The 17,177-nt window shown below is 33.8% G+C and overlaps 1 protein-coding gene across 1 annotated transcript in view; it reads right to left on the bottom strand.

Moving 5' to 3' along the window:
- The window catches only part of RALGAPA2 (Ral GTPase activating protein catalytic subunit alpha 2), a 397,768-nt gene that overhangs the window by 344,095 nt on the left and 36,496 nt on the right, over positions 1-17,177 (bottom strand). The window contains exons 4-5 of the mRNA XM_051975852.1: positions 6,860-6,917; positions 3,987-4,030 (exon numbers count right to left, since the gene is read on the bottom strand). Of these exons, the coding sequence (XP_051831812.1) occupies positions 3,987-4,030; positions 6,860-6,917 (102 nt within the window). The remainder of the gene's footprint in view (positions 1-3,986; positions 4,031-6,859; positions 6,918-17,177) is intronic.

Genomic DNA, 17,177 nt, shown 5'->3' with positions numbered 1-17,177 from the left:
ACATTCGTTTCCCAGTGTTCTTTCTTTGGGTGTAGCTGCTTTTGTCCGTCATTTATCAATTGAAACTCAGGTCTCTTTGTCAAAGAAATCCACTTCCATCAAAATATGTCTTCATACAATATCGTTGTCGAAGTGTATAATGATCTCCTGGTTCTGCTCATTTCACTTAGCATCAGTTCATGTAAGTCTCGCCAGTCCTCTCTGTATTCATCCTGCTGGTCATTTCTTACAGAACAATAATATTCCATAACATTCATATACCACAATTTACCCAGCCATTCTCCAATTGATGGGCATCCATTCATTTTCCAGTTTCTGGCCACTACAAACAGGGCTGCTACAAACATTTTGGCACATACAGGTCCCTTTCCCTTCTTTAGTATTTCTTTGGGATATAAGCCCAATAGAAACACTGCTGGATCAAAGGGTATGCACAATTTGATAATTTTTTGGGCATAATTCCAGATTGCTCTCCAGAATGGTTGGATTCGTTCACAACTCCACCAACAATGCATTAGTGTCCTAGTTTTCCCGCATCCCCTCCAACATTCATCATTATTTTTTCCTGTCATCTTAGCCAATCTGACAGGTGTGTAGTGGTATCTCAGAGTTGTCTTAATTTGCATTTCTCTGATCAATAATGATTTGGAACACTCTTTCATATGAGTGGTAATAGTTTCAATTTCATCCTCTGAAAATTGTCTGTTCATATCCTTTGACCATTTATCAATTGGAGAAGGGCTTGATTTCTTATAAATTTGAGTCAGTTCTCTATATATTTTGGAAATGAGGCCTTTATCAGAACCTTTAACTGTGAAAATGTTTTCCCAGTTTGTTGCTTCCCTTCTAATCTTGTTTGCATTAGTTTTATTTGTACAAAGGCTTTTTAATTTGATGTAATCAAAATTTTCTATTTTGTGATCAGTAATGGTCTCATTCATCTTTGGTCACAAATTTCTTTCTCCTCCACAAGTCTGAGAGATAAACTATTCTATGTTCCTCTAATTTATTTATAATCTCGTTCTTTATGCCTAGGTCATAGACCCATTTTGATCTTATCTTGGTATATGGTGTTAAGTGTGGGTCCATGCCTAATTTCTGCCATACTAATTTCCAATTATCCCAACAGTTTTTATCAAATAATGAATTCTTTTCCCAGAAGTTAGGGGCTTTGGGTTTGTCAAACACTAGGTTGCTATAATTGACTATTCTGTCTTGTGAACCTAGCCTTTTCCACTGATCCACTAATCTATTTCTTAGCCAATACCAAATGGTTTTGGTGACTGCTGCTTTATAATATAATTTTAGATCAGGTACAGCTAGGCCACCTTCATTTGATTTTTTTTTCATTAATTCCCTTGAGATTCTCGACTTTTTATTGTTCCATATGAATTTTGTTGTTATTTTTTCTAGATCATTAAAATATTTTCTTGGAAGTCTGATTGGTATAGCACTAAATAAATAGATTAGTTTAGGGAGTATTGTCATCTTTATTATGTTCGCTCGGCCGATCCAAGAGCACTTAATATTTTTCCAATTATTTAAGTCTGACTTTATTTGTGTGGAGACTTTTTTATAATTTTGCTCATATAATTCCTGACTTTCCTTTGGTAGATAGATTCCCAAATATTTTATGGTATCAACAGTTATTCTGAATGGAATTTCTCTTTGTATCTCTTGCTGTTGGGTTTTGTTGGTGATGTATAAAAATGCTGAGGACTTATGGGGATTTATTTTGTAGCCAGCTACTTTGCTAAAATTATGAATTATTTCCAATAGCTTTTTAGTAGAATCTCTGGGGTTCTCTAGGTATACCATCATATCATCTGCAAAGAGTGATAGTTTGGTTTCCTCATTGCCTACTCTCATTCCTTTAATATCTTTCTCGACTCTTATTGCCGAGGCTAGTGTTTCTAATACGATATTAAATAATAATGGTGATAGAGGGCAACCTTGCTTCACTCCAGATCTTACTGGGAAAGGTTCCAGTTTTTCCCCATTGCATATGATGCTTACTGATGGTTTTAAATATATGCTCCTGACTATTTTAAGGAAAAGTCCATTTATTCCTATGCTCTCAAGTGTTTTTATTAGGAATGGATGTTGGATTTTATCAAATGCTTTTTCTGCATCTATTAAGATGATCATATGGTTTTTGTTTGTTTGGTTATTGATATAGTCAATTATGCTAATAGTTTTCCTAATATTGAACCAGCCCTGCATTCCTGGTATAAATCCTACTTGGTCATAGTGTATTATCCTGGTGACGATTTTCTGTAATCTTTTTGCTAATATTTTATTTAAGATTTTAGCATCAATATTCATTAGGGAGATTGGTCTATAATTTTCTTTCTCTGTTTTCAGCCTACCTGGTTTAGGTATCAGTACCATGTCTGTGTCATAAAAGGAGTTTGGTAGGACTCCTTCAATCCCTATTTTTTTAAATAGTTTATATAACATTGGAGTTAATTGTTCTTTAAATGTTTGGTAGAATTCACATGTAAATCCATCTGGTCCTGGGGATTTTTTCTTAGGGAGTTGATTGATAGTTTGTTCTATTTCTTTTTCTGAGATGGGACTGTTTAGGATATTTACTTCTTCCTCTGTTAGTTTGGGCAAGCTGTATTTTTGGAGGTATTTTTCTATTTCATTTAAGTTGTCGAATTTATTGGCATAAAGTTGGGCAAAGTAACTCCTAATTATTGCTCTAATTTCCTCTTCGTTAGTGGTGAGTTCTCCCTTTTCATTTTTAAGACTAACAATTTGATTTTCCTCTTTACCAAGATAAAGTCAAAATGGATATGTGACATATATAAAGAGAATTATTACAAGAAAATTAGAAGAACATGGAACATATTATTTATCAAAATTATGGATAAGTGAATAATTTATGAATAAACAAGAGATAGAGAGTAAAGTTGGGTATAAAATGGATAATTCTAGTTACATTAAATTAAGAAAGATATTAGACAAATTAAAAAATGTAACCAACATCAAAAAGAAAGCAGAAAATTAGGAAGCAATTTTTACAGACATTTTATCAGATAAAAGTCTCATATCTAAAATATATGAAGAACTTTATGAGATCTGTAAGAATATGAGTCATCTCCACAAATGAAAAATGGTCAAAGACCATGAATAGGCAATTTCCCAATAAAGAAATTAAAACAATTTATAATCATATGGAAAAAAATGCTCTAAATCACTATTTATTAGAGAAATGCAAATTAAAACAAATTTGGGGTGTTATTTTATACCTACCAGATTGGCTAAAATGATAGAAGAGGAAAGTGACAAATGTTGGAGGGGAATTGGCAAAATTGGGGCACTAATTCATTGTTGGTAGAACTGTAAACTGATCCAACCATTTTGGAGAGCAATTTGGAATTATGCCTAAAGAATTATTAGAAATTATCCTTTGACCCAATAATAGAACTACTTGGTCTATTTCAAAGATGATTAGGGATAAAAGGACAGAACACATATATTCTAAAATGTTTACAGCTGCTCTCTTTGTGGTGACAAAGAACTGGAAATTTCAAGGATGTCCATCAAGTGAGGAATGGCTATTCAAGTTATGGTACTGATGATAAATAACAAATGATGAGCTCTAAGATTTTAGAAAAACATGGAAAGATTTGCACAAAATAATGAAGAGTGAAATAATTACAACAAAATAGCACAGAGTAATAGTAATAGTATTCTAATAACAACTTTGAGCAAATAAACTTTTGATTCTTAAAAACTTATAATACAACTATTATGAATGCTATATATTTGAAAGGAATAACAAGTTGTACATAGTAGATGTACAGTTTCATATACAATCATCTTTTTTATTTTACTATATTATGGAAATGTTTTAATTCCACAAATTAACATTTTTTAGTTAAAAAAATATAAAATCATATTTAAGGTGAAAATTTTAAAACTGTACTTTAGAGAACTAATGACATAGAGATTCTGCTTTCATCAGAGATAAATACCTTAATAGAATTTCCAGTGTGCAAAAGCTTCTTTAGAGTGGATCCTAAAATGAAAACATATGCATTTGTAATACAGGAATTCACACATAAGGTCAATGTCTTGTAGCAATAAATTAAATATTTAAAATGGAAAAAGCAATAGTCTTATTAAAAGAATGCTAGATCTAATAAACAATGAAAAGAAAAAGAAAAGCAGTTTGATTCAAACCCAACCAAAGATAAAAGTTAATTTAAAAAAAGGGTGACCTTCAGAAATGAATACTTGTTATAGACAGAGAGACCTTTTAAGATAATTCCATTTTAATTATGTAACTTATCAAAAGCCTTTCCTGAGGTCCAAAAGCATTTGATATGATAGTAATCTATTTAACCACATTGGATTTTATGTAGTATTTATCTCCTGTCATGCATAAAAATGAATGATAAATAAATCTCCAAAGGAAAAAACAAATTAATATTCAAAGTCAACTAATGTTCACTTAGACACAATTTAAAGATATTAAAACTTGTGAGCTGTTTTGTTAGCAACAATATCCACAGTTGTGGCCTGAGTTATATTATTAAATTGGAAAACATAGAATCTTGGTGATAAGTACTGAAACTTACAGGCCAACTTCACCAATAAAATGAGGGAACTTTTTGTGCTATATCCCAGGAAGAATGGAAAAAAAAAAATTCTCCTGGCTATAATCAACAAAGACACTGGTGATTAAAAAAAACCCAAAATGAATCTCTGTCTCTCCTCAAGGGAAGATGTACATATTTAAGAATATGAAGAGATAAACAGTCCATTTGGAAAAGAAGGCAGTTTGGAAAGATCATGTAAAACAGAGACTCAGTAAAGGCAGTAGAGATTCTGTAAACCACATAAAGGGGGGACTGAGAGCATTTTTGTAACTGTATCCCTAGTTTTTAACATAGTACCTGACACAGAATAAGCATTTTAATACTTTGTCAATCATTCATACTACTTTGGGGCTTTTAAGACAATTGCATATGGTCTGATTTTTATTTATTTATTTCCTTTCATAGGTAGCAGACATGTCTTACTGACTTTGTTAAGTAACCATATCTTATAACCTTAGTATACAGAAAAATTTCATAAAGCATAATATATAATTAGTCAATTAAATCTGATAGCCTCAATTCTGTGTACTTCTCATTAACTATCTTTTCACTTGTTTCATTTCATTATTTGTATGAACAATCATCAATATTTAAATTTACTAGCATGTAGATTTCTTAAATTAAAATGATCTACTTTAAGAAGCACATCATAGTAAATTAAGTTTTGATATAATTCTAAATTTATTCATGCTAAGAGAGAGCCTGCTTATCTTCAGAAATTTCAAAGTGCTATCTGAAGAAAATGGGTATGGTTTTTCCATAAATTATACAAACAAAAGTGAAGAAAGATTATATTTAGTGAAGATGAAAATATTAATCTCTCATTCTAATCTACTCCTAGTTTATGAATCCAAAACGTATGAGAAATATCACAAATCTTGATAATGTCTATTTTCCCCCCCTACATTTTGCACTAGGATTTGAAGAGAATAACTTCAAGAAGTGAAATTAAAGGAAAAAATGTATTTCAAGTATGGCAGCCAGGTACGTCTTTTATGTGCTTATAGTTAAGATTCCACTCTTATTTTTAGTAACCTATGGCAAGTATATACTATCTGCAGTATATCAATCTATATCTATACATGTATATATAAAGAGATATAGATACAGATTTAGTCATTTTATTTAGAGGATGCAAAATGATAGATACTATTACTATTGTAAAAATAATTTTTTCAAGTCTTGCATGTTTTATAATGTGTGATCCTATTAGATGCTACATTTATCTAAGTAAAAATCTATCACTTCCTTGAATAGTTTAAAAATAAGCATAAGAGAGTTATCTGGAGTGTATCATCATTGTGTCAAAGCACTTGGATCATTAATTAAACAAATAACTACAATACTACAACTGAAAAACACCAGACATTGCAGCAAGGCAAAAAGGAAAATATTTTTTAGAAAAGTGAAAATGGAAAAACGCATTTATTAAATATATCCATGTCAGAGCAGCTAGGTGGTACAGTGGATAGAGCACCAGTCCTGAAGTCAGGAGAACTTGAGTTCAAATCAGGTGTCAGAAACTTAACACTTCCTAGCTGTGTGACTCTGGGTAAGACACTTAACCCCAATTATCTCAGCCAAAAAAAAAAAAAATCCATTTCATAGTACATTTCATTAACAAAATGATATTCTATTACCTACAGTCCAAAATTCTAATAATGACAAACCTTTCTTCTTCCCACATTACTTTGTTTTTTCTTATAATTTTTATTAAAAGTTATATCTTATATTATTAAAATTATAAATTCAACAATTTAGAAGCTAAATTACTGATCTTGTAAAAGTGGCTTACATAAGAGGCAGTGGTAGCTTTCTTCTTATCAAGTGAAATAAGACCTTTGTGTCAGTTTCTTCAGGGTAAGTGTTATCTAAATGTTAGCTATTATTATAGTTATCATTATTATCAAATTCATTCATTGCCACCACATGTCAAAACATTCAAAACTGGGAGCAGTGGTAAGCTGAATATATATATGTTGATGAGGGGAGGAGAAAGTTGTAGTTTTTTTTGTTTTGTTTTTGTTTTTTTTTTAAACAAGGATTCAGGTATTTATAAAAAGGAAACATTTCTAAAATTGTCTGGAATCCAAAAATCACTTGTCTTGATGCTCCACCTGCAGGATAAACAAACTACTTTTAACACTATTCTTCAGTATGAGTAAGTTCTCTTCATCAAGCTAATTTGAAATTTTAGCAGGAGGAAGGAACTGTAATATTAGAAATTTAAAAAAATATAATCTTACCTATGCTGTGATAATGCCATCGAAAAAAAATCCTTTCAGGTAGTAGCTGCAAGATTTTCTGCAAATAACAAAAATATTAGTTATTTTATGAGATATCATGGGAAATTAGACGATAAAAGCAATTTGGTTAAGTATAAAGTTGCAAAATAATATTAAAGTAAATATTATTTCAAATCAATATTATTTCTTCTGTTTAAAAAGTAAACTTGATACTTTTTCAAGGATCATAGATCAATCCCACCTCAGATACATTGTTACTTACCATCATTATCCTAAATTGTTCTACTTCTCTGTTCATGAATTCTGAAATTACTTTATCTGATCAGAATATGTTGTCATTCCACCTCTCCCTCTGTTTGCAACCCAAATACTATTTTTCTTCACTGACCACTCCCTTTCTATATATCCTTAGCTAAATCTTTCTCTAGATAATGATATCCTGTAATCAAAGAAGTCCCTCTGGGTTCTGTCCTGGGTCCTCTTCTCTTCCTTCTCATTCTATACTATACTATACTGCACTTGGTGATCTCATAAATTCTCATGAATTTAATTACTCAAATCTACCTATCCTGACTCTCAATCTCTCTGCTGACCTTCAATCTTGCATCTTCAACTGCTTTTTATATATATTCAATTGGATGAGCAGTAAAAATCTTAAATTCAATATGTTCAAACTAGAACTCATTCTTTCTCCCCCTAAACCCTCCTACTTTTGGCTATTTCTGTAGAGGGCAACACCATCCTCCCAGTTCCTCAAACTTGCAACCTGGTAGTGATTCTGGATTCCTCACTTTTTCTCACTTTCTTAGCTAATATGTTACTAAAGTCTGTTCATTTCCTCTTTGAAACATCTCCCAAATACATTCCCATCTCTCTTCTAACACTGACACCACTCTGGTGCAGGCACCTCATCACTTGAATCCTGGACTATTACAGTAGCCTACTGGTGGATCTACCTACCTCAAGTTTCTTCTCCCCACTCCCATCCATTCTCCATTTAGTAACCAAAAGAATTTTTATAAAATACAGATATGAATATGTCACTCACACATACCCTCATTTCAATAAACTTCAGTGATTTTCTATTGCCTCCAAGATCAAATATAAAATGCTCTATTTGCATCCAAAGTCATCTACAATCAGTGTCTCTAATTTCTTTTCCCCTAACTCTTTTTTTAACTCTCTATAATCAGTTTTCCAACATTGTGTAATTCAACTGAAACTGCTCTCTTCAAAGTTGCCAATGATCTTTTAACTGCCAAACCTAATGGTCTTTTCTCAATCTTCCTTAACACTTCACAGCTTGGATAATATTGATCATCTCTTCCCTTTAGCTTCTCCTTCCATCTGACTGTTCTGTCCCTTTGCTAGATATTCATACAAATCATACTTTATTTATATAGGGAAGTAACTTGAATAGATGCAGAGCCAGAAAGTAGAGTTCAAGTACTAGCTCTGACACATGCTGACTATAAAGTCTATCAATATTCTGGAGATTATTTAAGACGACATTTTACAAATTAGTTGCCTGATTAAATCAGTGGAGGGAATATTTCAAGCAAGGTATTTCCTAAATAGGTAAATTCAACAGTTCTAATCCCACCTCCAAACAACTCTATATTAAATGTTTTTCTCCCAGTTAATGAGAATCTTTATTCTTCCACCTTGCAAAGGATGAAATTATTAGGAAGGTAAGTGACTATTCCCCAAGGCTCTGTTTTGGGCCCTCTCTCATTATCCTACTATAATGGCAATCTCATCAGCTCCCGAACATCTCATGGTTTTAAAATCTACCTATCCAATTTTAACCTCTCTTCTAATCTTCAGACCTCCTAACTTCCAGCTATTAATGGTATATCTCAAAGCAGATATCCCATGGACATCTTAAATACATGTCCAAGTTTGATCTCATTATCTTCCCATCTACTCATCCCTTCTTCCTATCTTTCTTATTATTTTGGAGGGCACCCAAACTTGAAATTACCCAAACCTGAAATCTAGGTATCATTTGGGATTTCTTCGTTATATAACTATATTCAAATATTTGGAAATCCAGCAAAGGAAATTATGAAATGCAAATTTAAAAAAGACATCTTAATTAAAAATTATTTTCTTTATGTAAGTTCACCCTAAGAAGCAATGTGGTACACAATACAAGGAACATTGAATCTGGTATGAAATGTTTCAATTTACAATTCAATTTGACATTTCATTTGTTAGTTATATCATCATGTGCAGTTCATTTGGTTTTCCCATCTGTAAAGTGGGTAGGGGGAAAAAAAAACTTTACATACTTCATAGCACTGTTAGGGAGATTTTTTAAACTTGTGTAACTATAAAACCATTGAGTTTCACAGTCAAGGATAAGCCTTTTTCTTATTATTTTAAAATCAGAAAAAAAAAGATAGTTGGTCAATAATTTATGCAGAAAATATTTCTACATACCTCATGAAAACTACATTTTATTTTTTAAGAAAAGAAATTTTACAAAAAATTCTAGGTTCTTTAAATTTTGCTGATGTTTTGTTTTTGTCACTGCACTTTCCTTCTCTGTATATAAATATACATATGTATACACATATATATGCATACACACACATACACACACACTTTATGGATGTTTTGTGGACTTCAACTAAATTTTTCTATACTACTAGGAACCTGAAATATTAAGATATGGAACATACCACGCTAATTCTCTTACAGTTCCCATGATCTCTCCCTACTAGAATTAGTAACCTCCAGAAACACAAAAACTGTCTTGACTTTTGTAATATCAAGTCTATATTGACATCTTTGTAGCTTCTTCCCATTGCTCCTGATTCTGCCTTCAAATACACAAAAATAGCTATCATAATTCCTCTAATTTTTCCTCTTCTTGAAGGAAAATCTGCCCAAATAATTGACTTTATCCTCCTATGGCATGAATTCAAGAACTTGTAGCATCCAGGTTTTCCTCCTTTGGAAACTCTCTAGCTCATTAATGTCTGTCACTACTAGCAAATTAGGCACCCAGAAATGAAAACCAGATGAGATCTTATAGTGGGACCATCACCTCTGGAAAGATATGCCTCACTATCTGCAGTTAAAGTTCTATTAGCTTTTTTTTGGCTGTCACATTATAATGACTATTTTGAGCTGATAGTGTGCTAAATCCAGTCAATCAACAAGCATTTATTAAGTGTTTACAACATGCCAGGCACTATACTAAGCAGTTAAAAAAAAAAAAAAAAAGGAGGGGGAGAAGAAAAAAAGGACAGTCCTTTTTCTCAAGAAACGTATATTCTCATGGAGGAAAGCAATACATAAAAGGAAAAAGGTAGAGAAAATATCCAATGTGTAGACATGGTAGATAAATTCAAAAGTGTAGTCTATAGATGAATATCAATTAGTAAGCATGAAAGGAAATAAGATAAAGTTGGCCTGGGCACTCTTCTTAAATATTAGTTCTAAAAGGAATTATCCAAACCTAGGGAGAAGTCACAGAGGCAAAATATTTCCAAAATGAAAAGGTTTGGGAGACACAATAGAAAAAGTCTGGATTGCAGCCTAAAAAGAAATGAGAAATAGCTTTCTTGGATACCTTTTTAAAAGGAGGTTTAATGAAGAACCATATAATCAAGCAGATGATCAAGGAAGAGGCTAGAAGGATAAATGGTACTTCCAATGTATGTTTTTCAAGATTGTAATGAGCATCGAGCCTTTCACAATTTCAATCTAGCCATATCTCCCTTATATTTTGCACTGTGAAATTGCTTTTTTTTTTTTTGTACCTAAGTGCAAGCTTCCACATTTATACTTGTAGAATTCCATCTTATTAGATTCAGTAAAATGCTCTAGCCTTTCAAGATTTTTTGTGAATCCTGATTGTCATCCAGTGTTATCTATCCCTCCTAGTTTTGTATTAGGTGAAAATCTGATAAGCATACATCTATGCCTTTATCCAAGTCAGTGATAAAAATATTAAATCGCAAAGTATAAAAGAATCTAAAAGATACTCTCCACAGAAGACTTTCTGCCACAGTGAAAATGAACTATTAACTATTCTTTGAGTCCAACCATCCAGCCAGTTCTAAATCTAATTGTATTATCATCTAACTTACAGATCTCCAACAGAAAAGTATGGCATACTTTTATAATAAAAATTGTGCTAAAATCCAGATAAACTATATTCACAAATTTTCTTTCAGCAATTAGCTTAGTCACTATCAAAGATAGGCAACAACTTGGATATGGAGGTCAGAGACATTGAGTAATTCAGAATGACTCTCAGGTGGCACAGAACTGAAAAGATGGTGCTGCCCTCTGCAGAGATAAGTAAAGGAGGAAGAGGGCTTAGGGGGAGAGATAATGAGTTCTGTGTTGGACATATTAAGTTTAAATGTCTACAGGACATTCAGTTCAATATATATGAGAGACAGTAGAAGATGCAAGAATAGACGACCAGCAGAAAGACTAGGGGCAGGATAGGAAGAGTTGAGAGTCATCAGCATAGAGACAGTAATAAAATCTATGAGATCTGATGAGAAGTATAGCATAGTATAGTATAGTATAGTACAGTATAGTACAGAGAGAGAAAAGAAGAGAGCCAAGAGAGACCTCTTAGGGATGCCTATGGTTAGAAGGCATGATCCAGAAGAAGATCCAGGAAAGGATATAGAGAAGGAGCAGCCAGACAGGTAGGAAAAAAACTAGTAGGGATAGTATTTTAAATCCAAGGAATTGAGGGAAAACGACAGAATGAGGAAATTATCTGGCTCTTGCAAATTCTTTCCCCCTTTCCAAATAACTAAAAATGATGTCTCAAAATAAAATTTTGACAGGAAAAATAATCAAAAGTGAAGGCAAAATTGTCATCCAGCTCAAGATAAATTGAGTAAGTAAATTAGAAGAACATAGAACATATTACCTATCATATTTTACAGGAAGGCTTTCCCAATCTCTCTTAATTCTGGTACTTTTTCTCACTTTATTATACCTTATACATATTTGTTTGCCTGCTTTCTCCTCTTAATTTGAGAGCTCCTTGAAGACAAGGACTATCTTTTGCCTCCTTTTGTGTCTCCTGTACTTAACATAGTGTCTGATACATAGTAGGTACTTAATACGTGTTTATTGTTTGACTTTTACTTTACTTTAGAACACATCATTTAAGATATCTTTATTGAACACCTGGGAAAGGTAATGGTGATTTAAATCCATGGGCCTGAACTAAAGAGCCAGCTATGTATGTGGAAAAGGTAAAACAAAGCAGAAAGATAGTCTTCAGAACATTTTTAGGAAAGAAGTAGGAAAATTCGAAAAGGAGATAGATTTGAAAAGATAATGTAATATGTAATAAAAGAATATGTAATGAGATCAGCCAGAGTTGATCATTTGATCAGAGTTGATCAGTTGTTGTCATTCCTTCTTTCTCCAAGCGGACCATGACACCAGGGAGGTGATGCCATGACATGCAAGTGAATTGGATTTAAGGGAGGGAGGGATGGGCAGTCACCTGCCTTACTTTCCCCTCTAGAGACATCTGGGTCTAGGGAAAAAATGTATATTAAGATGGCTAGATAGAAACTGGAAATTGAATGGATGCCCATCAATTGGAGAATGGCTGGGTAAATTGTGGTGTATGAATGTTATGGAATATTATTCTTCTGTAAGAAATGACCAGCAGGATGAATACAGAGAGGCTTGGAGAGACTTACATGAACTGATGCTAAGTGAAATGAGCAGAACCAAGAGATCATTATACACTTCAATAACGATATTGTATGAAGATGTATTCTGATGGAAGTGGATTTCTTTGACAAAGAGACCTAACTCAGTTTCAATTGATAAATGATGGACAGAAGCAGCTACATCCAAAGAAAGAACACTGGGAAATGAATGTGAACTACCTGCATTTTTGTTTTTCTTCCCGGATTATTTTTACCTTCTGAATCCAATTCTCCCTGTCCAACAAGAGAACTGCTTGGTTCTGCAAACATATATTGTTTCTAGGATATACTGCAACATATTTAACATATATAGGGCTGCTTGCCATCTAGGGGAGGGGGTAGAGGGAGGGAGGGGAAAAATCGGAACCGAAGCGAGTGCAAGGGATAATGTTGTAAAAAAAAAATTATCCTGCCATGGATTCTGTCAACAAAAAGTTATTATAAAATTTAAAAAAAAAAAAAAAAAGATGGCTAGAGATGGCTCTGAGATTGAAATAGAAGACCTTAGTCTTTTTAAGGTAAGCTCTTCAATAGGTTTTAGTTTGACTGAGACTGCACAGTGATTTAGGTTAGGTAACAAAGGATCTTTTCTTTTACCCAGTTCCCCCCCACCAAAAAAAAAAAAAAAATCTAAATAAGTAAACAAATATGAGAGGGGAAGACTCTCAGGGTTTCTTGCCTAAGAAGAAACGACTACTACTTACATTCAATAGGAATCAATCCAGACCCAAACAATGACCAAATGGGGCTTGGCCTAGGACTTATTTGTGGCCAATGAGAATCAGAATGGCTTTGGTTTAAGGTAAGGTCCTTAAAGAAATCTAGTCACCTTGCACAAAACACCTATGGCTGGGCTGCAGGTCCTGTATGACTCACTTTGAGGTGATACAGGGACTACCCTCCAAAGAAGTCTGCCACAATCAGCTGGTGATCAAGCAATCATGAGGGGGTACTTTGAAAGTCAGAGGCGGATATGCAGAATTTTCACAAGAACACATGCACAGCTGCTGCTGTAGGTGCAAGGGTAGTAGTTAGGTTTTAACTGCTCTTATGGGTTGAAACCTAGCTAAGAAAAGCACAAACTGGGGTCTTGCACATTGGTACAGGTGACTGTGTAAGAGACAAGTTCCATGATTTCCAGGTGAAAAGTAGAAAGCAAGCCATCTTCTCCTCTATAACCTTTGGAGTCAGAAAACACCCCTCCAAGAACACTGATTTCATTTAGGAGACTATTAGAACAAGGGACATTTTATCCTTGGTTATCAGGTTGCTTTCCCTGCCTCAGCTCTACTCACTCCACTCTATCTTCCTCTAACTCAGCTACCAAAGTGATATTCCAAAAGTGCAAGTCTGATCCTATTACTTTTTATTTAATAAATTTCAGTGATTCCCTATTACCTCTAGGATCAAATAGGAAATCTTCTGTTTGGCTTTTAAAGTTATTTATAACTTAACCCGTTTTTACCTTTTAAGTCTTCTTATCCTTCCTCCTTTCCACATACTCTACAATCCAGTGATTTGTCTCCTTACTATTGTTTATACAAAGCACCCATTTTTTTGTAAATCCCCATTTCCTGAAATGCTCTCAACTCTACAGCCTAGAATCTTCCTTTTAAGTCTCAACTCAAATCCTACTTTCCACAAGAGAACTTTCCCAGTTCTTCTCAATGCTAGTACTTTCCTTCTGAGATTACTTCCAATTGGCTCTGTACCTATCCTATGTATACAACTATTTTTATGTTACTTTGCCATAAAAATATGAGAGTTCCTTAAAGGACAAGTACTATTTTTTACTTTATTTGTATGCCTAGCATGTTGCCTGGCACACAGCAAGAGCTCAATATATTCTTGCTGACTTCTAGACTTTTCATCTAATGAAAGAAGCAATAAGAAGCTGCTTAGAGTTGACTTTGCTTTGTTAATAGTGTAGAGGACTGGCCAGAATCGAGAAATATGTGAGGGTGGGAGATAAATGTGAAGACTTTTGCAATAATCTAACTGGGAGGTAATGAGGGTTTGAACTAAAATGACAGTATGTAATTAAGGCATCTAGGTGGCACTGTGAGTAGAGTACTGTGCCTAGAGGCAGGAAGATCTGAGATCAGATACTTTCTAGCTGTGTGACCCTAGGCAAATCATTTAATCTTGTTTGCCTCAGTTTCCTCATCTGAAAAATGAACTGGAGAAGGAAATGGCAAATTGCTCCAGTATCTTTGCCAAGAAAACCCCAAATGGGGGCATAAAGTGTGATACAACTTTAAAAATGTGAAAACACTAGGTGTCACTGTTTAACTACAACAAAACCCATATGCCAAAACAGAACATTAGAATTAAGTAAGTGATATACTTCTAAATAGCATTCTGAAATATGTCTTTAAAAACTTAGCTGGATTTTAAGTTCAGATAAGTCTCAACATTCATTATTAAGATACTTTAATCTTAACCAATTGCCTATCTAATGAATTAAATAGGAAAAAAATCAAGGAGTCATTGGCTCCTATATTAGTGATATTGATGAGGTCTAGATATGGAGTACCTGAATGAAATTAGAGTTTAATTGAGGTCTAGTGGCAGGTTCAGGGTTCAGGGAGTCAAATAGAGCTCCCCTGCAACTCCTTTGGATTCAGCACAAGGATATGAAATTAAATGAGGTCTAGTGGTGACGTAAGTCCCCTGCAAAGTAATTTACAGGCCCAAAAAGCTAGATTGATAAGAGGTTTATTATGAGGTTTGGAAGTAAGATTAACGTATAGTTAAGGAAATAGGTGAAGAAAGAAATAAAAGGACACCGGAAACAGGGTTCCAGTGGACAGAGATCCCTGGCATGCCAGACTGGCATGTTTGGAACCTCTGCAAAGAGAGGATCTTAGTTTAGCTCTTTTATAATGAGAGATTTAGCTAAAGGGGCCTGTGGGTGGAGTCCCAAGTTGGCTCCCCGATAGATTTCAGTGGGGACTTGAGTTAGCTTGATGGGGATTAGGAAACCTGAGCAGATCACTAGAATGGGGGCTGGGACAGCCCCAAGTTGGCTCAGATTCAGGTGGGGGCTGGGACAGACCCGGATCTTCTATTGCAGTTCAAAGGGACCAGGATTTGTGAATCAAAGGTCCTAGCTTCCTGGATTGATAATCCATCAGCTAGGAGGGGTTGGGAATCACAAAGAAAGGAAAAAATCAATTCTTAAAGGGACCACAACCTACATCAATATAATATTAGTAGATCTAGCAACCACAGCAATCAATTCATTTCCATTATAATAGTTTTATGAGGAATGTTTAATTTCTTTGCTTCTACTGTTGTTTCTACAACAACCATCAAGGATTCTTGATACTATTTATAAAGATCCCTTTCTGAAAGACCAACCTTGCTAAAGGTCTCTATTACCAATTAGTTCAGTCTATTGATAAACATAACAAAAAGAAAAAGGCCATTTTGCTCCTAAAATACATTAAAACATAACCTCACATTAAAAAAAAAAAATCTTATCTCTAGTTTATTTTCCTTGGCAATATTCATTAATTTCTATTGGAATTATTCCAAATTCCTCACCAACATAAAATCCTGGCAATCTTTAAAATCATGAATAAGAAATTAGTTTCCATCGAAAAAAATACCAGGCAACTGACTCTTCTGAATACCAGGCAACTAACTCTTCTGTTCTGTGACTGACTAATAACTTGTTTAAGTGCTATAGCATTTGAAGAAATGGCAATCCTATGACTGAATCAAGGTGGTATAATAAAAAGTGCTAGATTAGGAATCAACTGGTATGGTTAGCACAGTGCCTAACTCAGTTGTAAGCACATAATAAAACTTGGTTGATTTTCTGAATGCTGGTTCAAATCCTTATTATTTGTCACTTATTACCTGTGTGGCCCTAGGTAAGTCACCTTCTCTGGACCACAGCCTCCCTCCTTATCAGTAAAATAAGGGGGTACTATATGATCCAAAAGATTCCTTCTAGCTCTAAATCCTAGTATTCCCAAACATAGGCTTCCCATAAAGTCTATTTGATGGGCTGCATATAAACCTCCAGACTTAATCTATCTTGAGAACTTCACTCCTGAATATATATTCCTTTTGGACCACCTCATTTAAATGTTCCATTAGCATCTTCAACAGTTCAAGTCATGCGTCTTTTTAAATTCTTCCTTTCCAGTTTCCCTATTCTCTTTTGGAGGTAACATCACCTTCAAAGTCATGAGCCTTGAATTTGCTCTCTTCTTCTAGCAAAGCAATATGATATAGTGTAAAAAGCTTTAGAAATAGAGCCAGAGGAGTTGAATTTGAATCTCAGCTCTACTATGTTTTTACTTTTGAGACCACAGACAAGAAAGTTTACTTCTCTTGGCCTCAGAGATACTTAAAAAAATTAGGTGGGACTAGATCTAAGGTCACTTCTTGCTCTAAATCTGAGCTATAATATTCATGGTTTTTTGCAAATGGTTAATGTGGGTACTACAACATAAAAATAATCAAATATCCCATTTACATATATTTCTTGCTACCTTTTAAAAAACCTGCTCGGTTTTATTTGTCCAAAAAGAACTGAGACTCCTTTCATTTAGGAGTCACAACTACCTTTTTGTCTTCTTGTTTCATTTACA

Source organism: Antechinus flavipes, chromosome 2, assembly GCF_016432865.1.
Source record: "Antechinus flavipes isolate AdamAnt ecotype Samford, QLD, Australia chromosome 2, AdamAnt_v2, whole genome shotgun sequence".
In the NCBI taxonomy this organism is placed as follows: Eukaryota; Metazoa; Chordata; class Mammalia; order Dasyuromorphia; family Dasyuridae; genus Antechinus; species Antechinus flavipes.
Note: the sequence above shows the minus strand (reverse complement) of the source record. Positions and strands in the feature narration are given on the sequence as shown.